Source organism: Lotus japonicus, chromosome 2 (assembly GCF_012489685.1).
Source record: "Lotus japonicus ecotype B-129 chromosome 2, LjGifu_v1.2".
NCBI lineage: Eukaryota > Viridiplantae > Streptophyta > Magnoliopsida > Fabales > Fabaceae > Lotus > Lotus japonicus.
This window is the reverse complement of record NC_080042.1, coordinates 73814531-73841820: the sequence shown is the minus strand read 5'-3', so window position 1 is coordinate 73841820 and position 27290 is coordinate 73814531. Positions and strand designations below refer to the sequence as shown.

General features: G+C 35.2%; 3 protein-coding genes and 1 long non-coding RNA gene across 4 annotated transcripts; 1 reads left to right on the top strand and 3 right to left on the bottom strand.

The window, feature by feature from the left end:
- Window positions 1-867: 867 nt before the first annotated feature.
- LOC130739469 (tRNA (guanine(26)-N(2))-dimethyltransferase 2-like) lies at window positions 868-6622 on the bottom strand. The gene is made up of 12 exons (XM_057591760.1): window positions 6261-6622; window positions 5593-5934; window positions 5343-5430; window positions 5024-5145; window positions 4794-4933; window positions 4637-4709; window positions 2889-2977; window positions 2655-2760; window positions 2142-2354; window positions 1826-2020; window positions 1536-1613; window positions 868-1352 (listed from the first exon to the last, which is right to left on the bottom strand). Exons 1-12 carry the CDS (start codon window positions 6525-6527, stop codon window positions 1137-1139), a joined length of 1929 nt encoding a protein of 642 aa, XP_057447743.1. The 5' UTR covers window positions 6528-6622; the 3' UTR covers window positions 868-1136.
- A 4510-nt stretch (window positions 6623-11132) lies between these two features.
- LOC130739468 (COBRA-like protein 4) lies at window positions 11133-13827 on the top strand. Its single transcript, XM_057591759.1, has 6 exons — window positions 11133-11389; window positions 11476-11555; window positions 11918-12374; window positions 12709-12856; window positions 12938-13215; window positions 13298-13827. The coding sequence occupies exons 1-6, from the start codon at window positions 11338-11340 to the stop codon at window positions 13576-13578; spliced, it is 1296 nt and encodes a 431-aa protein (XP_057447742.1). The 5' UTR covers window positions 11133-11337; the 3' UTR covers window positions 13579-13827.
- Window positions 13828-17563: 3736 nt separating this feature from the next.
- LOC130735669 (uncharacterized) lies at window positions 17564-19015 on the bottom strand. Its single transcript, XR_009018534.1, has 3 exons — window positions 18630-19015; window positions 18426-18486; window positions 17564-17938 (listed from the first exon to the last, which is right to left on the bottom strand). It is a non-coding gene; the product is annotated as an uncharacterized LOC130735669 (long non-coding RNA).
- Window positions 19016-21663: 2648 nt separating this feature from the next.
- LOC130739466 (COBRA-like protein 1) lies at window positions 21664-26103 on the bottom strand. Its single transcript, XM_057591757.1, has 6 exons — window positions 25786-26103; window positions 24138-24217; window positions 23412-23871; window positions 23036-23195; window positions 22667-22944; window positions 21664-22349 (listed from the first exon to the last, which is right to left on the bottom strand). Exons 1-6 carry the CDS (start codon window positions 25877-25879, stop codon window positions 22060-22062), a joined length of 1362 nt encoding a protein of 453 aa, XP_057447740.1. The 5' UTR covers window positions 25880-26103; the 3' UTR covers window positions 21664-22059.
- Window positions 26104-27290: the final 1187 nt, after the last annotated feature.

The window sequence follows — 27290 nt, the reverse complement described above, 5'->3', positions numbered from 1 at the left end:
CTCTCACCTACCACCTTTTATTTTCATCAATCAAAATCATAACAAGTTTATTAGCCAATAACTATCATTCTCTTTCTTCACTTTAACTCAACATTCAATAGGGGTGTTTATGTCAAAAAATATATCAATAATTACACTCTTAAACAATGTGCATAACCTTAAACAACAAAAGATCAGGAACGGAGGGAGTAATAGACTAGTAATCTCTTTTTTCCAAGGTATACATTTCATTCAAAACTCAAACTGTCTTAGTGGCCAAAACATATGAACGAAAAAAAGATAAAAGACTCGAGGGACCTTCTTCAACCCACACCGTATTGGCATAGGTAGCGACATTTCTGACCAGAAAATCAATGGCACAACCAAGTCCAACCCTTAATTTTTCCAAACTAAGTCCTAAAGATTACTCCATAAAGCTGCTTAAGCATTCTGAGAGACATAACTATCCAGAGAATTTCAGACAGGCAAACATCTATTCTGAATAAAATTTAGTTTAAAATGACGATAAATGGATAAAAAATAGCCACAATACTTCGTTAACGCAAAATTAGATACCAGTTATTTATTCCGTGCACAACATTAGACTATTGGGCTGAATTGCTAGCATCCATTAGGTGACTATATTTTATTTTGCATATATAGAGGGTCCACTCAGCAAACCTTAAAAAGAAACATAACCTCGAAAAAAAAGGAGCAGGCCACATAAATGGTGAAATCAAGACAAGACTTCAAGAGCTTCGTGTAAGAGTGACTGAGTGAGAGCTAAACATGACGGCCAAAATTTTAGTAATTTCCTTTAATATCCACAATCATACTATGCTGAAAAACATGGTTCCCATGATGTAAGTCAAAACTTGGAACTTAATATCAAATACAAAATAAAAAATCACTTGAAAAAACTTATTATTCTACAAATACATTTTTCAAAGAAAAAACAAAGTGCCTTATTCTTGCCACAGCATTTCGCATAAATGTTAGCAAGAAAACAAGGCACATTATCTAGATCTTAGCTCGCTGCAAAATTTAATGGAAACAAATGGACTTCCTTTAGTAACGAAAAAATAGAATTTCAGGGTCACTAAATTGATGAGAAATAATTTCAAGAACCTCAATTATGAGATAAGATGATATTGTCATCACTTCTTCTGCCTCTTACTTTCAGGTTCTTCATTATCTTTCTGGTTGAGAACTCCATTAATTGCGGCTTCACCCAAGAGAGAGACATGCTTACTAGTAATCTGACGTCCAGCCCTTACTTTTGGCCCCCAGTGTTTTTCAGGATTTGGCAAAAACCGGGCAACTTTCTTAGCTTGTGCCTTGCTAAGAGATGCTACCGCTCTAGCAAAATTAGCCTAAAAAGAACGCAAACAACAAAGCTTTTAGCCACCATTACTACTCTACCTCTCCCACCACAAATCTGTGAAAACTTCATGCACGTGCTTCTTAAAGTAGAATCCAAAATTTGCATAGATTAAGGAGAAGGGGGAATAACCCTGAATTTTGCATGAGAATAAAAGTTGAATGGCAAAATATACCTGCAGAACAGGTTCCTTTGCAAGTATGACACTTCCTGATTTATCTGCTGGCTGAGCTTTTACAGGATGATTTTTTACCTGTGAAATATGTGAACAGAATAAAAATACAAATAACTTATTGTTTTATTCCCCAGACTACTCAAGCATTATTGAATTGACAACACCCGCCCGCCCCAAAAAATAGGCACAAAAACACCAAAAAAAAAAATATCAATTCCGCAGAAACCAACAAAACAAACATATAAATGAACTAGTCTTAATCAACTGAGGACCAGCATTGAACCACTTACCCAGCAGCGCATTATATCCCAAATAACATCCATGGGTGCGTCTGATTTAAGCCCCAGTGGACAAACATGAGTTCCAGATATACGATATCCTGCATTGATCACAGCCGAACGAAAAATAATTGCTGATGGAGAAGTGCATTTAAGGGTTGAACAGAGGCTGTGCAGACTTAAAAACAGAGGAACATCTGGCAATTCCTGCAAAGAATAAATCCATTGAATATTAGAAGATTGGATGCCAGAACACTACACATTTGAATCATACCATAAATGTGATGTGTGTCGTGTTAAAAACTAGACATGAATGATGAAAACATACCTCTGATATTGTAGTCAACACAGCTGATATGCGATCATATGCGGGGTAGCTGTCCTTCATTCGTTTCACATCTGCTAGAATAGAAGCAACCCACTCTTGGTCGTGTATAGGAGCAGACCATATAGGGCCACCCATATTGAACTTTTTCCCACAATCATTGCACTCTTGAGGAACAACAGGACCATATGCAGGCAAATGTCTGACGCTAGTATTCTGAAGAAAGTAAAAAAGAAAATAAGTTCCCCATTCAAGACTAGTCAATAAAAATAAAGCACTTCACATAAATGGCCATGCAGGCTTCAAGGAGCACAACATAATAGCCCTTTGGTATATGCAACGCCAAAGAGCATAAAACCCAAACCCCCAAACCAATGTAGAATATAGTGGATCATCAGAATGGGTTATTTGGTCTTCTAATTGGCTTCTTTCTAATATATACAAACAAATATGAATTTAAATGTACTGTGTTGTTGATATGGAGCTTATAAAACAAACAACAACATATACACACACCTTGGAAATGCTCCTTCCTAGGGGCTGTAGGTGGAAAGAATCACAACCAGTGCACTGATAAACATATGAAAGCTTCAAGGGAGTGCTTTTCATAGCATTAGCAGACCTGCAACCAAGGAATTCATCCTTCAGTTGGAAGCAAATAAAATGACGAAATGCTATGGAATCAATATTTCATAAAGACATAAACACACAATATTTTCTAAAATACATGACAGAGAAACTAAGACTTACGTGTATATACGAACAAAAACACGAATATAGAAGTCCATTCGAACAGATAGCACAGGAACAATATGCCGCTTGTAACGATTAGCATGACTCTGCATTATATGAAGAGTCAAACATTATATTTATTGAAAAATTTATAGATATTCAATTGGTCCAAAATTTAACACAACATATTTGGGTCATTATGTTTTTTGTTATTTAACATCAACCTTGGCATCCAAATAACATGAGAAGACAAAGCTTAGGTATTAACAAATAAAGGTGCTGCCAGAGTATCTAATGCAACCTGACATTTATCCAGGAAGTACAGGGTATTTTGTCTTTATATACAGTTTGCACTAGAAACTGTTGGCTATTGCTTAAAAACTGATGTGCGCTTAAATCCCCTCTACTAGGTTTATTTCACAAAAAATCACCTTGTCTGAAAAGTGGTGCAGTGACTGACAATCAAACAATTCCAAAGTTTTCCATTACCGACATGACTAGTCTGCGCAAATACTCTCAATCAAGCTATTACATAGCTAGTGGTACATACCTAACACAAGCAACAGGAATAGAATAGAACAAAACAACATATATGTTCCATATTTTGTGATTTGTCAAACTGACAAGTTATTACATGAGAAGTTACATCAGTTGATTGGAAAAATCAAGATCCAAACAGCCTCATAGTTCGATATACATATGCATGTATACAATTCCAATCCAAACTAATGATTTTCCAATCAATGACACTCCTTGATTTCTAAGTGATCACTTAAGCACTAAATCTCTTGGAACCTCCCATAAATATTAATATTCTTGCAAGGTATATATCGGTCACCTGTTTTATTGATGGAATTAACATATCATAAAAATATTAGAACCTATGTTCACTTTTTTGGAATTCTCCCTTTCAGAAACTTCTACGATACAAGACGACAACAGACAATGAGATGCAAAATGAAAATGCAACAATTATAGCAACATCCACTACACATTGTGTAGGAAAAGGAACTACTACTATTTGTTCCAGACATTCTCTAAAAAAAATCATGATATCGGCATAAAAGTTGCTAGATACCAAAGAACACATAACCCAATAACAATGTGGAATTTCAAAATATTTATATAACTATGTACAAGGAAACTATTAGAGTATATAGGTGATATGAAAATATTGGTTATGCTTAGTGTGTGTGTGCCAGCTGGAATGCCAGCTGGACACAGTTGTTAATTCTGTTTTGAACAGCTGTCAATTCTGTTAGAGGAACAGCTGTCAATTCTGTTAGAGGTTGTTACCATTCAGTTAGAGTTAGCTTAGCTGTTAGTTTAGCTTGTAGAGCAAGCTTCTTCAATCCTATATAAGGATTCAATCCTCATTGTATCGGTTAACAATTCATAGTGAATATTTCATATGCAAATCTTTTTCTCTTTCTCTGGTTTTCCTATTATGGTATCAGAGCCTATCCTAGATCCATTTGTTGTGGAGATCACCCATATTTGGGCCACCCGTTGTTGATCCCACGTTCCAGTCTGTTCAATCCTGGACGTGAGGGGGTGTGTTAGAAGTCCCACATTGGCTAGAGATAGAGCCAAGATAAGCTTTATAAGGGTAGTGCAAACCTCAACTCTTGAGCTAGCTTTTGTGGTTGAGTATAGGCCTCCCAATTTCTAATATGACAATCCAACTAAATCTTGATTTCTATCAATTGAAACTAATTTAATGATATCTCATTCGATGGAAAAGAGCTTCAAAAGTATATACATACCTCAATGGAAGCAAGAAGGATCCTCAAGGCCATTTCATGGCAATATTGCCCTTTCAGGGCATATGATCCATATCTAGTATGAATATCAGTTGTAAGAAGTTCAGTGCACCGAATAAATAATTGTGGAATGAAAGTTCATAGTGAATAAGAGCATTACTTTGAATAGCAGACCTCCCCATTTCCCCCACAGAGTACAGCCATATCTGTTGCAGTACACATAAGCATGCCTCCATCAGCAACAGATTGAACTGCCGAATCCAGAAACACAGAAGGAGAACCATAAGGATCAAGATCAACCTGAAAAACAAAACATGTGAAGACAATGAAAAATGTATGTTGCTTAGACTAAGAGGTGAATACAAGTGCATAACAGTGGCATCTACTTACCACATCAAACTCATTAGGGTGGGTTAGCATGTATACACGAGCATCAGCAAGATGAGACTCCACTTTTGAGACTGCAACTGAACCATTGAATTTGATGTTCCTTCTGCAAGCTTCGACAGAAGCTGCCAGAAGCAAAAATCAGTACTATGTATGCAGACTCATATGCTTATAAACAAAGAATAAGCACTAATCTCAAACAAAAGGTAGCAACTATAAGTATCCTAAGAGTAGACAAACCACAAAGGTGCAGAGTTTTTTATGTTTTAAAACCACAGAACAAAATTTGAAGACAATATAAACTGAAAAATCCTTGAAGCACCTGCATCATTGTCCAGGGCAACAACCTGACCAATCCCTTCTATTTCCCGAGCATATCTGAGAGCCCTTAACCCAGAAGCAGACAAGGCCTGTATGCAGGAAAGTAAAAGAGCAATCATACATGTGATACCGGAACTGGATTTGAATTGCAAAGAAAAATATTTATATCCGATATGGAAGGACAATGGTGATAGTGATGCCTTCATGACATTAAAGAGTTATGCTAATGAAAGCTAAAAAGCATGGAAAACCTCAAGAACTATTGGTGGCTTCAGCTCCTTCCGTCCTTTTCCTTCCAAAAGATCAATTTGTTCTTCTCCACTTCTACATTCTTCAGTTATCTTAACTGATCCATCCGTTTCACTGCATGGTTCTTCTGGAGATATCTCTTCCTTGATTTCACATTCCCCATTAGACTTATGATCTTCTGGTGCAGCTTCGTGAAATACTTCCTCCGTAACTAATTCAGAAGAACCATTTTCAGATGGTTTTTGTGTCTTTTTCGATCTCTTGGACAAATTTGCTTCATGCTCTTGCTTCCGTTTCGATATAAAAGTTCTCAAAACAGCAATTGACATATCCCTGTTATTAACCTAATAAAAGGAAAATGGGATCAGTCTATCTTACACAGCCAAGAAAATAAACCCCGAAACTACATTAACCGGAAACATACTGATATCAACCTGATAAATACAAGGCCTGCATAATTCAACAGACAAGCATAAACAATCAACAATAAACCCTATCAAAGACAATTTACAAAAGTTCTGACCACCCCACTATTCAAAATTTAATTTTTCTTGGCCAGCTAACTTTTTCTACCATGAACCAAAACTCAGATTGAAAAAAAATTGATTTTTCTTCGCAACCCTGATTTCAAAACGGAAAAAACATAGTAAAAAATTGATTTTTTTTGTACCTGAGCTTTGTTATAGAATACTTCATTCTCAGCATGCATAAGAATCTCAGCTTCACCTTCCTTAATGATCTTAAAATCATTGAGATCCATAGACATTTTTGTGCCTATATCATGCAAAAACAAATTCAGGGTCTTCTCCTTCTCCTCCTCCGTTCTGGTACAGAAGAAAGAGCACGATTTGAAGAGAGGATTAGGGTTCGTTCCGATTGTCCTTGCTGCAACAAGCTTCAGTAGCAGTTTCGAAGCACTATGCCCTGTAACCAACATACACACCGGTTTTATACATGGCTCTTTCAAACAAGGTAACTGAAAACCCTACCACTAGTTTTTCAACTTGTCTTTGGCCTGGTTTTTTTTTTCCTCTTAAACCCTAAATTGCGATTCTGAGTTCAATCGAATTTTTTTATTATTTCTTAATTACCTGAAATATTAAATTGAGGAAAATGCATGAAGTCACCATAAATTTGTAGAGAATTGGTTTTAATGTCGCACGTATGCATTTTTCACGTCATCTCTAAATTGAAAATATCATTGTCGTTGTTTACATTCTAGCTGGCATTCTGTACATACAAAATGCGGAATTAATTTTGGAAAAATTACGGTAGCAACGTTATGGTAGATTTGGCGAATGAGATGCATTTTCTGCACGGAGAATCGCATGCTCAGTTCTCATGTTATGGAGTCCAATGGCTTCTGAGTTATGGCGCTGTTTTGGGGAGTCTTCTAGTGTTTCTCAAACTCCTCCTAGACTGGTTTGTTGGGCTACTCGTGGATCGGACAACTTAGTGATTAACGTGGATAGCAGCGTGAGAGGTAATCCTCATAGAGGTTGTTTTGGAGGATGTTTTCGTAGCAGCTTGGCCAATGGCTCAGTGGTTTTTATGGCTACCGAAATGACCCAAACATTCTGCTTCTTGAGCTGCTTGGAATTTATCATGGTTTGTGTTTGGCTTGGGAATGTGGTGCTCGCATTGTGGAGTGTCAATCGGATTCCTTAGATGCAATACCTTGGTGCATTATGTTCCTTCTCCGAGGCATTTATATGCTTCCATCATTTGGGATATTAAGGACTTGCTAGGTCGTGCTTGGCGAGTGGATGTTTATCATGTTCTCAAGGAGGGGAACGCTTGTGCCGACTTCTTAGCAAAGTTTGGTGTGCAGCAAGATAGCAATCTAGTGATTCTTGAGAAGCCTCTGGAAGGAATGAGTCTTTTGTTATTGGCTGATGTCATGCGTGTCTCATCTGTGAGACCTTAGTCCGGGGTTTTCCCGTTTTCCTTTCTTTTTTCTCTCACAAACTGTACCAAAAAAATCTGCCGAATTACTTTTTGGTGTCTTGTAAATGCGGAATTACATTTTCACTTTGTTATGTTCCGCACACTAAAGTGTTGTGAATTTTTTTTTTTATCCACACTTATAAGTGTAGAATGAAAAATTAATTATCCATAAATAAAATTGTGTATCTTTTATTTCTCCCATTGATTTTTTGGTTGATAACTGAGAAATGTTTTCATTCTATGTGGTTTGTAAGAGATTGGTTGATGAGACCATCTTTTTCACAATAGTATGGTGCGGCTAGCCATTTATTTTATAGATTTTTTAAGAATAAAGTATAAAACATACACTTGTAAGTGCGGAAAACGATTATTTTGTCGTTCCGCACTTTAAAGTGAAGAATATAAAATTGCAAGTCGCACAAAAATGAAGATGGCTTCCGCAAACTTAAGCGTGATTTTTGTACCGCACATACAAGTACGTTGAATGTTAATTTTCCGATGTAAAAAAAAAAAGTACGTGAAATGTAAAAGGGTGTGTTTGGGAAAAAAAATATGAAAAGGAGGGATAGCACTAAAATTAAAAAGGATAACATTAAAACTAATTCCCTTAATTTATGAGTTTTGCAAAAAGATATCATTAACTATATTTTCATCTTAATTAATCCTTAAATTCTAACTATCATTACAATAGGTCCTATAACCAGAGTTAATAGCTAATGGTTAAAATGCTTTTTCAAATATTTTTCTCAATTATGATCCACGCCAGAATAAATAATATAATTACATGTGCAATAAGTATTTTCACAAGTAAATCATCAAACTATTTATGTACCTGTAACCAAAAAAATCATCGAATTATTTCAAAATCAATTTCTAAGACATCGCTATTTGATGTTCAAGCTGCACGTAGTAATCCAATGCAGTGAGAGGAAAAATTATGTGTTTGATTATGTTCATATTTTTTAAAATGAAAATTTTAGTAAATCTGTTTGAAAATATTAAATTAAAAATAACTCTAGAAATCAAAAAGACAAAAAAAATATTGGCAATATATAATTGTATCATTATTGAGAAAATCAAATAACATGCTGAAAATAAAAAGTAGAGAACAAAAAAACTTTTAATTGTACTGAATTTTTTTTTTCAAAAATTAAAAAAGTAGGATTTTTTTTTTGAAAACAAGTTGATGTAAAAACCTTAATACCATTCAGGGTGGTTTTTTGTTTTATTTTTTAAAAAATTTAAAAATTAAAACTATTTTTCAGTTTTGGTCTTTAGTGGTTTGCAATTATATAACTTTTATTGTCAACTCTATAAATTTATAATAGTCACAATAATTATCAATTTTGTAAACTCACAACAATGGGTAATAACAGCATAACGGAGGCCGTTATGTTTATGTTTTTATGTTTCTTTCTCATCACTTACGTGTAGTTTTTTATCAAGGAATTTGTGATTTGAGTAAACTATACTATAACACGAGTAAATTGATCAGTGATGAACTAGCATAAACAATCACTTTGATCCAGTGATCATTGAAGTTTGAACAACCTCCAAGACTAAGCTAGAGATGCAAACTTTGAGCAGAGTTGGAGTGGAAAATTACTATTCAGAAGGTTTCAAAATTCTGAATTGCTTTGAAGAGTACTAAAGAGGTAGAATCATTTACTACCCCTTCCCCAAAGACCAGGCTGTACTACAGTAAAGGTGTTGTATCCTGATTCAGAACCTGATACATGTAAAAAGAGGAAAAAATCATAAAAATGAAAGAAGAAAAGAAGGGTTCTAATCTGTCTATTGAAAGTTTATATATACCTGCAATGTGCAAACAGAATCTGTTGCTGAAAATATTGCTCCAGTTGCTGCATTCAATAGAATCAGGTTACTATTTGGTAAAGTTCCAAATTTTCTGGTAAGTAACATTAAACTATTTATAACATAGCCATACCTAGATAATCTCCAATACTGAGGGAACCAATAATACCTAGTTTCTCAAAAAAGTGTATGACACCTATGCAAAATAATGAAGATTTATAAACAAATTGAGCCAAATTATCACTAAGCAATGACTATTGAATAAGAATTGATACAAATTTGTGATTTAAGAAGGAGAGTTACTTCAACATTTCAATCTCAGGTGATTTGAGTATTCAAAGCGAAAATTGATAAATTTTCTTCAGGCTAGAAAGTGAAGGTTACTTAAACAATAATGATTATCTAGGTAGAGCAAATTACCATAACGAAATGGTAGAGAGAAGAAAAGGAAGCCAGAGGAGGAGGAGCGGAACCCATGCGAAGCAGACGAACAAGCGAGAAGAAAATGAGACCTGAATTCTCCATGAGTCAATACGATTTGCAACAACAAAAAAGACTTTGTCATGTTCAGTTTAGTTATTAAATATAGATTTTACATGAGAATTTTTTTTAGGAAAGTTGTTTTTCCTGAGCTAAGGTCTGATTGTGAATGTGGGGAAGTTGTTTTTTTTTGTCGGGTAGGTCTAAAAATGATTTGATTCCTCCAAACTAAGAGATTAAATGTGAAGTAACTCATTACAACTATTTAAAGCGATGCCCTACTTTGAAAAGTCAATAAAAAAAACTCAATCAGTGGTTGCGATGACTTTACACTAGGAGTTGGACCTGTGTAAAATATTATTTTTTTGTAATTAGAGTTCCTTGAGGTGAATTGATTTCAAAATGATGATGTATTGTCCTAGAAACATTATGTGTAGTTCATTTAAATGAGATAGATAAATATTACGTGTACATCACTGAAGAAGTGTTGATTAGTCAAAATTGGTGAGACATAACATATTTAAGCCTTTTCATATGCTGATATGCATCAAAATTTTATCACCAAAGAAACTGAAGGGTTATAGAACGAGTGGCAAAAGACTACAAGTCACACTTGGTACTTGAGAAATTTTACTATTGAAGCATTCAATTTGAATGTCTTATAATATATGCATGCAGCAGTTAGTTAGCGTGTCCTTTTTTTATCAGAAAAGAACTCATTACCTGTCCCTACGTTGCTTGCTCCTACAAATTCATTTCTGACTCAAGATAGATCCAAAAAGCAAGCAGGACCATAAAGATGACTTTTACAAATCACAAATGATTGGTTAACAAGTTCCAAGTTGTGCACCACGTTTTGATACAAGTCACTTTTGAGATGCATAATAAGCTGAATGATTTCTCTTAGTGGTTAATTATACTAATCATGTAATTATAGTCTCAAATGCCTAATGTGTAAGAACACCATTTTATTCCGTCTCATGCCAAATTTATTCAACACCATGATGTACATTTCAACCAACAATGAGAAAATTCCACCAGCTACCATGAAAGGGAATATATAATTGGGGGGGGGGGGGATAGGCCTCCCCCTTTTGGAAAATTAAGCATTTTTCAATGTGTCAAGTTCCTTAATCAAAGAGTTTTATTCCCCTTCAAACACAACCGTTGAAGTGTTATGCTCACTCTTACGTATCACTTCTGTTCTGGTTATAGCTGTTGCTTTAAGATAAGGAAACTTGAACTGAAATCCCAAGTGTGAGACAATGATATATAGCAATCAAGATGTGCAAGTTCCTAACAACCATTTGGTGATACATCACTGGAACTTCAAGAGAATTCCCTGGAAGGCTTTTCTTCTACAATACTATACATTCAGTTCCATTGGCCACTGATCTTAACGTTTTGTCACTGAGCAGAAGGTATTCCATCCTTGCTGAAATTTGGCTTGGCTTTCTTGGGGCCAATTGGAACATTTGATAACATCAAACACAATTTATTCAGCAATGAGGCTTGTTATCTCAGCTCTCTGTGTTCTTGTGCTATTCTCTTATGCAGGTGAGATACAACATTTCACCATCTGCTAGACTTTTTTTACTTGTACATGTATATTCAACTAATTTTTTAATGTTTTCTTATCATAGTTGCATATGATCCATTGGATCCAAATGGCAACATAACAATCAAATGGGATGTGATGTCTTGGACACCAGATGGCTATGTGGTAAGTAAAATCTGCATTGCTCTTGTTTTCATATTTTCTAAGGCAGTCAAAACTCCAAAAAATAGTTGAGATAGTTGTCAAGAGGGCCATGAAAGATCAAAATATGAAGACAACACAAGAGCTAGGCCTAGCATTGCAACTTAATTATTGCACTGCAAGTAAAATGTGTATGTAATGAAGCTAAGTTAATTATAAAAAAGATATCAAACTATGAAACTTTAAGATATTAAATCTAATATCGTTCATAGTAGTGGTCCTACCCAGCTTGAACAGAATTGCCTCACCGGAGTAAAACCAAAAATATAATCGTGCAATCATTTGATGGAATGACTTATCTTTGCCAATTGCATTTTTTTTATCAGGCTGTGGTAACAGTCCACAATTTCCAAATGTTTCGGCACATCATGAATCCAGGGTGGACATTGGGATGGACATGGGCTAAGAAAGAAGTGATATGGACCATGGTAGGAGCTCAAACCACAGAGCAAGGAGACTGCTCAAAGTTCAAAGGCAACATACCTCACTGCTGCAAGAAAATTCCCACAGTTGTGGACTTGCTCCCTGGTGTGCCTTACAACCAACAATTCTCAAACTGCTGTAAGGGCGGAGTGGTTGCAGCATGGGGTCAAGATCCTTCACAATCTATCTCATCCTTCCAAGTCAGTGTAGGACAAGCTGGCACCTCAAACAAGACAGTGAAACTCCCCAAGAATTTCACGCTCTTGGCTCCAGGACCAGGCTATACTTGTGGCCCTGCAAAGGTTGTTCCTTCCACCAATTTCCTTACACCCGACAAGCGCCGCAAGACTCAAGCACTAAGTAAGTTCTATGGCTTGACAATTTCAATTTGAACAAAACTTAAATACATTTTCTGTTCAAAAAAAAAACTTAGATACATTTCTATACATGTTTTTACTATTGTCCAATTGCAACTTTGTAACGTAGGTTGAAAAATGGAAAGTTAAGGAGAGTTATCATATCAATAAAATTTATAAAATATTAAAAATGTGGGTGGAAAAGTTTTTCATTAGGCCACACCGCAACAGCACAATCAATGCTTATAGTATTGTAGTTAAGTTTTGTCCTTTCAATCTCCCCACTAACTTCCGCATGAAACAATTCTCTGAAGTCTGATTTGTTTTATCTGATGCAGTGACATGGAATGTTACCTGCACATACTCACAATTTCTAGCAAGGAAAAACCCAAGTTGTTGTGTGTCTTTGTCATCCTTCTACAATGAAACCATTACCCCATGCCCCTCTTGTGCCTGTGGCTGCCAGAACAAAAAGAATTGTGTGAAGTAAGTCAAAAAAAATTATGACCTTTACATATTCTAAGACATAATTTCCAATTATTTAACCACTGTTGTTCTGGTATGCAGGAGAGACTCTAAGATTCTCAGCATGGTGGGGGTTCATACTCCAAAGAAAGACAATGAACCATTACTGCAGTGCACTCATCATATGTGCCCAATCAGGGTCCACTGGCATGTGAAGGTCAACTATAAGGACTATTGGCGAGTGAAGATCGCCGTAACGAATTTCAATTACAGGTTGAATTACTCTTTGTGGACTCTTGCTGTTCAGCATCCAAATCTTAATAACATCACCCAAGTTTTCAGCTTTGATTACAAGCCTCTTCAACCCTATGAGAACATAAGTGAGTATCAGCAAAAATATCTTCCTAAGTTTTTATATAATCATTGACTTCAAGAATGACCAATTTTACATTGTATATGCAGATGATACTGGCATGTTCTATGGCATGAAATACTTCAATGATCTTCTAATGGAAGCTGGACCAAAAGGGAATATCCAATCAGAGTTACTTCTTCAGAAGGACAAGAATACATTCTCATTCAAGCAGGGTTGGGCATTTCCTCGCAAAGTGTACTTTAATGGTGATGAATGCATGATGCCCCCACCTGACACCTACCCATTTCTGCCAAATTCTGCTCCTACAAGCCTAGTTTCCTTCCAGGCACTCATCTTCTCATTGCTCATAATGCTAGCAGTTTGGTGAATTGGTGCATAGAGTGTCAGAATTGTTCTGTGAAAATTTTGAAACCATGTAACTTACAATAGGTATGAATACTTAAAGTCATTCTTTGAAACACCGAGTGAAACTCATGGCTGCAATTTTTGCACTAAACATGTGATAAATGTATATTTTGTCTGAATCATGAATTCTTGGTGCTGTTATTGCAGTGCCATACTGAATAATTGATGTCTCACATACATATTCGATTAATGAAGTCTATCATTCATTTCACTACATTACCAATTGAACTAAGGATGTAAACAAATAAATACATTACTTCATTAGAACAGAGAGGGGTAACAAGACATTAACAAATTCAACCACCCATGTGCAGAAACTTAGTAATAAATCATAGGGCAATTGAGGTGTTCTGGAGGATCTTCTTTAGAATTTGTTGTTCATCTTAACCTCTGTTTCACCAGTCCTTTGGGCAATCTGACACTTATGATACTATTAAAACTGTGCCCACACTTTTGAAACAACTGGATCCTTTTGGCAGCAATGTGGGACCACTTCTCCCTTCAATTTTGAACAATCTCCTTGCTCGGTGGTTTGCCCTCCTATCATTTGCCATATTACCTCATTCTTTGCCCATGTCCATCATCCTAGTGACCACCCAGAGTGAAATTGTAACCTCTGTTTTACAAGTTTTACTCCAATACTATAAATAAGAGGGATCCAAATAAGAGCACGGTGCTAAGTGAAATTGTAACCTCTGTTTTATAAGTTTTATCACTGGCGGTATATACTAACCCAGGCACAGCACTATTTTAACCTCTGTTTTACAAGTTTTATCACTGGCGGTATGGACTCTCTGCTCTTGTTTCGGTTTGTCCTCCCATGCACTCTTCTCTTGCTTTTGCCGCTTATGATTCACTTGACCCATATGGAAACATCACAATCAGATGGGATATTTTAAGCTGGACAGGTGATGGTTATGTTGCTGCAACTTCAATGTAACAGCAGCAACATAACCATCACCTGTCCAGCTTAAAATATCCATCTGATTGTGATGTTTCCATATGGGTCAAGAGGATCATAAGGAAGGCAGAAGCAAGAGAAGAGTGCATGGGAGGACAAACCGAAACAAGAGCAGTGATAAAACTTGTAAAACAGAGGTTAAAATAGTGCTGTGCCTGGGTTAGTATCAAAAGTGTCAGATTGCCGAAAGGACTGGTAAAACAGATTCAGTGCGTTGTACAATTGCTCAACACAACAAGATATGGTGTTTGGATTGAAGGTGGTTGGAATTGGGACTTCAAGTGGAACCGGGGTTTGTCAGTGCTTGAGGAGGATCTTCAGTCGAATTTGATGAGTGTGGTCAGTGGGTTTTTGCCTTCAAAGGGCTGGACTGATCATTGGGTGTGGAATCGGCATGTGATGCCTTGAAAGGTCAGGTTCTGGTTTTGGAGGGAGGAGTGTTCAAGGACCTTTGGGCTGTAAGGCAAGGTCAGGCTCTGTTAATTTTATGCAGGGGTGTGGGAGCTTAAAAAGATGGCGTGGTGCTTGGTCTATTTGGGTTGCTACAATTGGAGTAATTTGATACAGTAGGAATGCAGTGGTTTATTGAATTGAATGGAAATATCAATCGCTGCTTTGCGAAGGAATAACTTTAAAGTAAACATAAGGCTTAAAAGTAAAGTTGTGTGAATCTTATTTTTTTTTTAAAGTTATGCGAATCTTTTAACGCATTACGCCTCCTATAGAATGTTAATTATTGTCCTACTTTTAGCTTTTTTTCATTTTCTCAAATATACCCTTTCTACACATTTAATGACACAACACCTTCTAAAATATTCTAATAGCAGTAAATCTGTTTGGTTTTTTTTTTCTAGACTAAATTCAAAATATTTTATTTTAAAAACATTTATGCGGCAAATTCACATTAATGATTCTTTTCTAATTTGCATTTACATGTATAGAGCTATATATATATATAATTGAAATCCATGCATGGTTACATTACATGTTTAGGAAATGAACTTTCATGTTTTATAAACCCCTCATCAATAAAATTATTGCACAAAATTGTCATATTTATCAGTTAGTCATCATTCCATGGTTACATTACATTACAAGCATTTTTGTTTCCAAAGCTCTCATTTGGAGTAATGATATATACACACCTCCTTATTTATACACTTCATTTTCACCTATTTTTATTTCTATCTCTCTCCTCTTATCATCTATCACTTTCTCTCTCTTACTTTTTCTTTTCTTCCTATCTCTCTCCTCCTCCACCTCTTTCCACCTCAATTTAGAGGTGTGGACAAATAATTATAATATATATGAGTGACTTATATATGTTGGAGGCCCCTCTAAAATAGGGGTCCTTTGGTAAAGACTCCTCTAAAATATTTTTTGTGGTATAAGCCCCTAATGTGAAAATAATATACAGTAAAAGGCCCATGTCGTTAGGTTCCGTCTAATTCCTGCTGATTGTGCAAACGGTGATGACGTGGATTTTCTTGTGTGTAAATAATTAAATTAAAGAGGTGTCACGTAAACAAATGAAGGTTGAAAAAAAAACTCAAAGTAAAATCCCCAAATTACTGAACCCTAAAATCCCAAGTTCCCTTTTCACTTTCACGAGACACAAGGTTTGGCTGAGGAAGAGAGAGCACGACTGTTAGTGAGAGTTCAGAGAAGTGCGGCGGCGTCTTATAACTTGGATTTTATGATATTGGCCAACGATCTAGCTACCCCATTGTGTTATGAGAAAAAAGGTAGGTAGGAACACACAACACACATACAAACACATTATGTAAAACCTACAATAAAATTGATCCGTATAAAAGAGATTATTAGATCGGAGATAATTACTGTCCGTTTTAGAGAGAAATTACTTAGTGAAGGTGAGTATTCGTTCATCATTTTCACAATACAACGGTGTTGGTGTTGTACTGTAATAGTTAGACTTGGCTTTGTCTACCCTGTGTCAAAAGACTCAAAACTGAAAGTATAGGGAAGAATTACTTGACCATGTGTAAAGCTAAAATTTATGCCAAAATTTTCTAAAATTTTCAAAAGAATATGAGCTGTGGAAAAGAGGTAGTGCATCCCTATCAATATCAAAATCTCTGGTATCATTTTTTATAATCATCAGAAACATCTCTTCTCCTGAAGATTACCAAAGTGAAAATTGAGAGAAATTATTGTTTCTTCTTCGAGGTTCTCTGAGTGTATTCTCGTATTTAATTTTAAAGAACAATTCGAGTCACTACTACAAAAACACTTATTTGGGACAGAAAAATCTGTTGCACAATAGTTAAAGTTTCCATTCCAAAATTATTTTGGGACGGAATTTGTGACTTAAAAATTTTGTCGCGATTTTGTGCGTAACAGACTTTAGGACATAAAATATTACCCTGTCGCAAACTTGGGATGGAAATAATTAATTATTTTTTACCTTTTTTAAAAGTAATTAATTATTTTTTACCTTTTTTATCATTTTAAAATTTGAAATTATTTTAAAACCAAGGAAAAGGGGATTCACGTAATTAATTATTTAAACGTTTTTTTTTTCATCTTAAAAATGGAACTTATTTCAAAAGGGATTTTTTTAAAAATCGTATAAAGCAATAATTTATATAAGGAATTTTTGTTGCAATGAATAATATTGATATTAGACTAACTTAAATTGGATATTAAAAACGGTTTTTATTTTTAAAAAGGTAAGGTAAGAAAGTGTTTTTGGTATTTGACTACAGTTCTTTTTTATATATAATCTTGTTTGGATCCTGACCGTAAAAGGATGACAAAGAAAAGAAGCACCATTGGGCATGTATGGATATCTTATTATTATAAATGGCCGATGAATGCAAAATTGTCAAATATATCAAGCTTGATTTAGCCCACAAGACAAAGTGATGAAGGCAAGGAAAAAATTATACGTGTAAAACAAAGGAAAAACAAAGTAAATCATGAGAACAATTCCAGAATGAAAAAAATAACAATTAATCTTGGATTTTATTTGATAAATAAAGTAAATCATGAGAACAATCCTCTCATGTAGATTGAGAAAAACAAAACAACGAAAAGATACCCAAGACGAAACAACAACTGATTAAATTTTGGAATGAATAACAACTGACTAAATATTTCCATACACCACCTTAACTTCAATAATTCTATTTTCTATTCTTTCAAACCTAAAACAAACTATGCCACCGCCTCTAATTTTCATTAATTTGCAGAATTTTCTCCAACCAGATCCTATACGCGCATCAGAAGGTTTTGACGAAAGCACGTTGCAGGGGATGTCGTCTATCACACCAGTATGAAGTTGTACCGGAGATGTTTCAAAACTTAAAAAGAATGGAACGATATGAGAAGGTAATAGCTGAAAAAAAAATGAGAAAACAATTATGAAATTGTAAAAACCATAATAAAACACATTGAAGTTAAAAAAAAAAAAGGAATACGAAAATTAAACTAACTAATTCGTATTGTGCACATTGACATGCAGTGAGGGTCAGTACCAACTGTGGATGTTTCCGTTCGTAAAAAATAACCACTGGAGATCCAGATTTATTTTTCCAAAAATTTGGACGATCCCTAGTATCAGTGACGGGGACCAAAACCCGCAAGAAGTCAAGGTCGTGTTCATGTGTAACCATAGAGAGGCCTCGATACTTGTTATGAGTAAAATCTTCTCTCCAAATTGAAACAAAATAAACGTTAACATTTTCAATTTTTTTGAAAAGAAACATAGGGTATCAAAGTTGTATAACCATCGTAGACCTATCCAAGTCAAGCGGCATTCACCATTCTAATGGTGAAATTCAATTGTGCTATGAACACTCACGGGATCAATAATAATAATATACCTTGATCCATATCTGTGAAATTGTTATTTTCAGCATCTATAGGTCTAATGACACCATAATCCTGTAAAAACAATTGTTGAAAGGGAATGAGGAGAATAGCATATTAGGGTTAGTAAAACATGAATTTTGAAGGAATGAGATTATATTACAATAACACACACCAAAGACATGAAAAATTGATTTCAGATGAGAAAAAGTACATACCTTTGTAGCCATGTAGAAAGACTCAAATAATACAAAACACATGAGATTGTTGAAGAAGCAGTGTAGGTTAAGGAGAAATCCAAATAATGGAAAGATGAATGAAGAATAATAGTCTTATATAAGCTTTTAAATAGAGAGGAGTGTAGGTTAAGGAGAAGGGTGTACATTAAGAGGAAAGGAGGAATGATTGTCATGTAGGATTTTTAATGAAATTAGCCAATCATGAGATGCCACGTAGGCGATGATTGGACCTAGAAAAACCCCTGAATGTATATATTATGGATATTTATGATAGGGAAAGGGATAACTCATAACCACTCTCTTAGAACCGTTGAATTTTCTTAGAACTTGAAAATTTCCCTTCCTTATCTGTGAAGCATGCTGCTTACAACCACTAACAACGTTCAATGATATTGTCTTAAACTCTTAATCCTTGGAGTGGGAGAGTTTGGTGGGCATTGTAGAAAAGGGTAAATTGGTGGTGGTACTCAAATGTTTTAAATTGTAGCTAGTGACAAATGTATTGTATGATTGTGATCCACAATCACAGTCATAGTCTAACATTACAATGATGACACATAAGTAATAGCATTAGAGGAGAACAAGTTTCTGATTTTAATAATTAAAAGCAGGGCAGAGCATAGTATGGCAATAAGAATCTACTGTTACTTTTTTTTCTCTTGAATTTGAGAGTAAGGTGCTTAAACTAAGAATGATAAGACCGAGAGGTAACTGTTTAACGAAGGAATCGAAGTTCCTCATTTCATTGATCTCATCATAGATTCATATGAGGAAAGAGAAATATTTTTCAAATCTCAATCAATCACAATTACCTAATATTATTATGTAACATTACCTAATATTATAACTAACTAAATAAGGAAGAAGTACCCTACATAATGGTTAACTAAATAAGGAATAGGTGTCATTCATTTATATTGATTAATAAATTATGACAAATAAAATTAGGAGAAAATATACCTTAATATTTACACACTAATACCCTCTTAAGTTGAGTACATAGATTTGAAATGCCCAACTTGCGGTGAAGGTTGTGTTTTTCAAGAGTCTTACTAAAAATGCTAGCCAATAAATAAGGAGAAAATAGACAATAACTATTTGGCAAATTCTGTGGTACCCTGAAATTTTTTTGTGTACGGTACCCCAACTGGATGAAATTGTGAAATTGAAGGGCAGAGAAAGAGAGAAGATTAGACCTTTCAACTTTTGTTGGAATCTTAGACGTCATGTCGGTTGTTGCAACTCTTTTTAAGTCAAAATCTAGTGGTGAAAGTGGAAATGTATGCGATATAAGAATAAGAGAGTAATTGACCACAATAAGGGTGAGATAAGAAATTGGTGTCGGGCGAACGACAAGATAATGAGATAATCTATTAAAATGCTCATGAATGATGGCGCTAGAGGCTTTTATAAGTTAAAAAAAATTGGAAATAAAGAGGTTTTACATCATTTAAGGTATTGTACCCTCATTTAAATTAAGGTACCACAGCAAACATCAAAGATAATCAACCTTAATGTGTTTATAGGGCGCGTTCATGAAAAATCATATTATTAACTATATAAAGAATAGACTGACTACCACAAAATGAGGACATTCAACCCTTTTATTTGAATGGAAATCCAGCCCTTTGATTTGTCTCTCATCTTTGTGAGTTCGTGATGGCCATGGGGGTTGTTTTCTTTTTGGAATCATTTTGGATCATGCTCTGGTTGCTCCCTGCGAATTGGTTGGGGTTGGCTCATGGGTTTGTTGCTTGTGCTGTTATGGATGTGTGGGGTTGGGTAGTTGGTTTATTGTCAGCTTGTAGTGGAAAGTAGGGTGGGTGAGCTTATTGTAGTTGGTTTGTTTGTATTTTAATTTTTCTTTCTTCATCTTTTCTCTTGTATTTGGGTTTAGCCCCCCTTGTGCTATTTTTAAATGCAATTCTTTGGCTTAGCAAAAAAAAAACCACAAAATGAGGACATATGAGTAGAATAAGATATATGAAGATCAAATAAAAGACCCTTGAGTCATTTTAACTCACAAGTGATAGCAGGTATCAAGCGATACTTAGCTTATGCGGAGGAATGAGGAATTGTAAGCAGCTTCTTTGCTTTCCAAGAAATAGAATAGCCAATAAAGAAAATAAAGTAAGCACTAAAAGAACGATGAGTCAAATGAGAACTTGCTCAATCGACATCACAATAAGCATATGGTTAGATGTCGATAGCTAACGGGAGTAGAAAAATCAATATCATCAACCACAACTTGTTGATGATATTGGCTTGGGAAGTTTCTCATGGTGTTCGAAAAAACAGGATATTGTAGCTCAATCTACTGCAGAAGCAGAATTTTTAGCAGCAACTGCGGCGGTAAATCAAGCATTGTGGTTGAGGAAGATTTTGGTTGATCTGCATATGGAGCAAACAAAAGGCACTGAAGTGTTTGTGGACAACCAAGCTGCAATAGCAATTTCTCAAAATAGGGGAAACTATGCACTTCAATATCAAACTGTTCTATTTTAGAGGGGTGCAAAAAAAGGGAGACATTAACCTTTGCTACTCAAAGACGTAAGAGCAACTAGCGGACATATTCACAAAACCGTGGCTGTTACTAAGTTCGAGCTTCTTAGACAAAAGCTTGGAATTTGAAGTTCCTAAAGCAAGGAGGAGTGTTAAATTATTGCTTCAAAAACTGCACTTTATTTTGTTTCAGTTGAATAATTCCTAGCTTTAGGCTGTTGCTATTATTTAGGAAGTAGTCAATAGTTGCTCCACTTTTCAGGTGTTGTGGGTTAGTAAGCATCTAGTAGGATATTTTCAGTTAGTTTTCAATTCTATATATGTAAGCTCTTGAATTCAATGAAATCAGTCTTCCGCTGAATATCTTCTTCCTTCACTGCTATAGTCTCTGTTAGCTAATTTACAAAATACTAACACTTACAATAGGGATGAATACTTCAAGTCATTCTTTGAAATCACCGAGTGAAACTCATGGCTGAAATTTTTGCACTAAACATGTTATAAATGTATATTTGTCTGAATCATCAATTCATGATGCTGTTACTGCAGTGCCATACTGAATAACTCATGGCTCACATACATATACAATTAATGAAGTCTATCATTCATTCCATGAGTTTGTTACTGTAAATATGTCTTATAACTCTACATTACCAATTGAACTAAGGATGTAGACAAATAAATACATTACTTCAATAGAAAAGAGAGCCATGAACAATACATTAACAAATTCAACCACCCCCATGTGCAGAAACTTAGTAATAAATCATAGGGCAATTGAGGTGTTCTTGAATTGTCACTGGGTGCCATTCACCTTCTTGGTTCAAATTCCAAATTGGTAAGCCAAAATTGTGTCCAAGCCAGTCAAAGTGAAAACTTCAGAGGACAGAGTTGAGTGTACCCCACTTCAAACATAGGAATAAAATACCAAGGTTACCAAAAAAGTCAACATCAAAGCAAGTAGGGAAACCTTTTGCTGCGAACCGGCATTAGGTAACCATGGATAAGCATCAGGTGGTGGCATCACACAATTGTCACCATTGAAATAGATCCTCCGAGGAAAAGCCCAACCTTCATGAAAAGTAAAAGTTGACTTATCCTTTCTGAAAAGTAGCTCTGACTGTACATTACCAAGAGGGCCAGCTTGCATGAGTAAATCATTGTAGAACTTAATTCCCCAAAGCATTGCTGTATCATCTGTTGAAAACAACTTGGATCATTAGTTTTGGTGCCACTGGAATCATTGAGGAGTAAAAAGTTTTGACGTTGTATGGTGAAAATAAGAATATATGATGGTCATAATCATACGGTGATCATGAAAAAATAGAATATATGATTCCAAAGAAATTTGCTAATAAAGAAACTTGACAACCCAATAACTTTTTATCAGACAAATTACTAATAAATAATAACTACATCTACTCCTGAAGTAAAACTGAACATTATATTCAACTAAGTTAAAGAACCATACAAATTGTCTGTAAGATTGCAAATCCGAGAAAGATAGCACTTACTTATTGCCCCGTAGGGAGTTAATGACGCGTAGTAGAAACTAAAAAGCTGGGTCAAATTGTCAAAGTTTGGGTGTTGGACTACTAAGTTCCAATCAGAATAATTCATCCTGTAATTGAAATTAGTAATGGTGACCTTCACTCTCCAGTACTCCTTGTAGTTTAGCTTCACATGCCAGTGAACTCGAATTGGGCACATATGGTTAGTGCATCGAACCAAAGGTTTAATGCTATTATTTCCAGGGTTGGAAACAATTGATGCCAAATGTGGCGAATCTGGACTGTAACCACACACAAAATGGACATATGTGAGTGTATGATATTCATTTCAGTTTAGAAGAAAGTCATAGGCCATGAGTAATAAAAACCTACTCTACGCAGTTCCCTGATTGTGATGAGTTTCCTTGGCAGCCACATGCACATGTTGGGCAGGATACAACAGTATCATTATAGAAAGATGAGAGGGACACACAACAAGTAGGAGCTTTCTGAGCTAGAAATTGTGAATACATGCATGTCACATTCCAAGTCACTGCAAAAAATCAGATCAATGTCAAGGTCGAAGTAAAATGCTGGATCTTTCTTATTTGAAGTAGGAACTGAGAACAATTGTAAACTTGGAGCATTTAAGATCAATCACAAAAATGATAAGTTTATTACTGGATGACATAATTTGGTACTAAAAAAAGCTACAAGTAATGGATAACATTTGGTTTAAGGAAATAAACATAGGAGTCCAATAACTTACTAAGTGCTTGGGTAACTCTCCTTTTGTCAGGTGTTATAAATCGGGTGGGTTTCACAATTTTTGCTGGTCCACATGTATAACCTGGTCCTGGTGCTTTCAAGGTGATGTTTTTGGGCAATTTGACAGTTTTGTTTGTGGTACCAGCTCTACCCACAACAACTTGAAATGAGGCAACAGCATTGATTGGATCTTGTTTCCATGAGCTGAGGACACCACCTTTGCAACAACTTGTAACTTGTTGATTGTAAGGTGTTCCCGGAAGTAGATCTACAACAATTGGATCCTTTTTGCAGCAATGTGGGATCTGTTCTCCCTTAAATTTTGAACAATCTCCTTGCTCGGTGGTCTGCCCTCCCATCATGTTCCATATTACCTCCTTCTTTGCCCATGTCCATCCTAGTGACCACCCAGGTGCTGAGATATGACGATATTGTTGGAAGTTGTAAATTGTAACAATAGCCTGTGCATTTAATTGTTTCTTAGACACCAAAACAACTAAAGGAACAACAATGAACTCATCCAATTCTAAATGGCTCTGACACTAATACAAGTCGGGATACTTGAGTTTAGTCAATAATTCCACAACTTAAAAGTCTTAAATCGTACATATAGACTTGAAAAATCTAAAAAAGTGCCTCAGATCTGAAATCCAAACCCTATCACATCTCAAGACCATGGTGATTTGCTTTGAATTTTAGTAGGTGAAACCTAGAAGATTGTACTTACAAGATAACCATCACCTGTCCAGCTTTTAACATCCCATTTGATTGTGATGTTTCCATATGGGTCAAGTGGATCATAAGCTTCTGAAAGATATGCAGCCAACTTCAAATTAAGTCATTTAAGTGGAAATTAATATGAAAGGGAGAGGGAACAAGGTAATCAATAACATATTGGACATCAAACAACATAGACAGTGGAGACTGCAATTAAAGTTATGAGAGACACACAATTTCTTGTCTTTCTACAGTAAATAACAAATAAAACAGGCAAATATTTTGTTCAAGTCAATGGCTGGTTTATGAAATTATAGTACTTTATTTTTACATATTCCCCTCATAGTTCATATAGGATAAATCCATCCTATAACCTAAGATATATGCTATTAGCATAACGTCCTTTCTATATTAGTATCATGGAATAAGATCAAGGTCGCAACAGCAACTGTGGTCGCGAAATCAAGGCTTTGGAGACCCCTGTCCCTGTGACTGCAATTGTAGTCACATCAGTTGCATTTGTCTGTGATCTTCTGCAGTATGAAGGATCACGGCGAGAAAACCTTGATGAGCGTTGATCACATCCTGTACTATAGATAGGGAACTAGAAGATATCCAGAACCTAAATTGTGTATTGGCATCCAATCATTTATTCTATTTAATTTACAAATCCCTATCTGGAAGCAATGACCACCCATTTTGATTTATCAATTTAGCTAGATATAAACATCATTTGGAATTAGGAAACTAAATCCAAGTTATGTTGATGTTCACTTGATATTTTTAGTGTATAAGCAAAACAAGTACACGAGAAGCTCCATCCTCTCTGGCTTGTTTCCACTGTAAATTTGGGAAAGCTATAACCGTGGCTTTGAATTGCGTCTGGTGAATTTGGGAAAAATTACTAGTAGTTGGTACTTCTGGCACTTTCATTTGCATATGTCCTTCTCTCACCCGCATTGTCTCTTCAGCATTTGAGTCCAAAAGTAACATGCATACATGTGCTCATCAGAGGGTGGCAGAGGTAAATTGGTTATTGCTAATTGCATTTTCTTCGAGCACGTCTCGACCAACTTCTCTTTTTTTAGAATCAATTATGTCACCCGGAAGCAATTATGTCATGACTGATTTTCACTGCAGAATCAATTGTACAAAGATTCTAAATGTTTCATGTCATGGTTAATTAGCAAAACCAGTCACTCTCTTCCCTCAGGGGTTGTAGGGTGACATACCCTATCTCTTATGAACATTTTCTCTGCTATTACAAGATACCAAAAAATCTCATTCACAGAACATGGGTAGCCCCTTTTGAAGACCGTGAGCCTGTGATTTATAGATGAACACCATGGCCCAGATCATATTCACACTTTACATTTAAGACATCTTTGATCATCAGGCGAGGGGAAAGGGGAAAAAAACAAGAATAGCATATTCTTGACATTTCACATAGCAACACGAAAAATTCATGTTATATCAGTTCTTACTACATGCATTTTATTCCAAGACAGATTATCAGAATATAAATTTCACTGTTTGGTATCAAAATTGTATTACCAAGCAAGGAAGAAAAAAAAACATAGGAAGCTTAAATGCCATGCATAACAGGAAAACCCATCAGAAGCTATAAAAAATGAAAATTAGGCAGCGAATTCAGGAACCTGATGAAGGGTAGCAAGTGCATGTCAGCAGAAGCAAGAGCAGAGTGCATGGATACGGTTTGAGGAAAAACCGAATCATGGGAAGGAACATCATTCTAATCAAGAGCAGAGTGCAGACAGCAATTGAATTTATAGGGAATGTTGTGTGATCAAATGAAATTTAAGACAGAACAATGAAGAAGAGAGATTAAGAGAAGAATGTCAAAAAAGGAACAAAGAAGAGAGAGTGAGAGAGAGCGTTTTTGGAAAAAATTACGAGGCGGAAGCTGACTGTTTTGTTGTGTCCAGTTGGCATGTGAAATCCCACTGTAAGCAAGTTTGGGTTCCAGAAACTTCAGCCCAGTTCACAGTTTTCTTTCTCTTACTTATGACATGTTTGGTTTGAATTACTCAATGTTGATTTTACATATTTTAAGGTATCAATGAAAATTTAGAATTTGTCATTGTTTAATTTAAATTGAATTGCAAGATTAGAATTTGATTGTGGATCCAAGTCGGATTAAATGGAATCCAAACACACACTTAAGAGCATGTTTAAAAACTACAATTAATTTTATAGAATCAATTTTACTTAATCAAAATCAATTTTACGTAATCAAGGTCAACTTTAACCGGTTGAAATGATGTTTGAGTGCAATAGTAAACAGAATCAATTTTAGACAAGTAACTATCATGAGTTATTTAAATAATCTCAAATTTTTTACGTTTAGTCATTTACTTTACTCAAATTTAATCAATTCTATTCAAAAAAAAATCTCATAATGTTGATCCACACACACTTAGTAGCCATTTCTAACTAGTACTTTAAAATAAAGACAATGTTCTAAAATACATTTTATTCATTTTTTAACAACTGTTATTATGACACCTTATGACTATTTCATAACAAATATACCTGCTACTTCGCCATCGGTGTCATTGACATGTTCAGTTTTAATTTTTAAGTAAAACAAAAATAATAATTTTAGAAAAAAAAATCTTAGAGAAGTGGCATCTAATTTATTTACTGTAAAAATAAAAGTGTCATCCTATAATGTTTTTTTTTTACAGTAGTTGATTACGTGTGACTTGTGCTCAGACAGATAACCTGGAAATGGGGTTGACGCTTGTGAGGAGGTGGCAGACTAAGGAAGGGTGTGACTGGATGTGGAAAAGATTGTCACTTTGGAAAAAAAATTCCTTTTGTATGGAAAAGTTGCAGGCCTATGCATTACTTAGAGCATCTCCAATGCTAGTTCTTATTTCATAGTTCTTAGCACTATTTATATGGGCCCGTACTGTCACATGTGCTTAAGCAACTCTATACACATTATGCTCCAACCATGAGTTCTTAGTTCTTAGTTCTTAGCACTATTCATTTGGTCCCACAATATCATTATAGTAGTAATATTTTTCTACTTTCATATAATTTTGATTTAAATTTAAATGTTAATTCAATATCTAAATTAAATGAATTGATGAATGAGAGAGAAAAAATTAACTTTTCATGCTAAGAACTCAAAAAG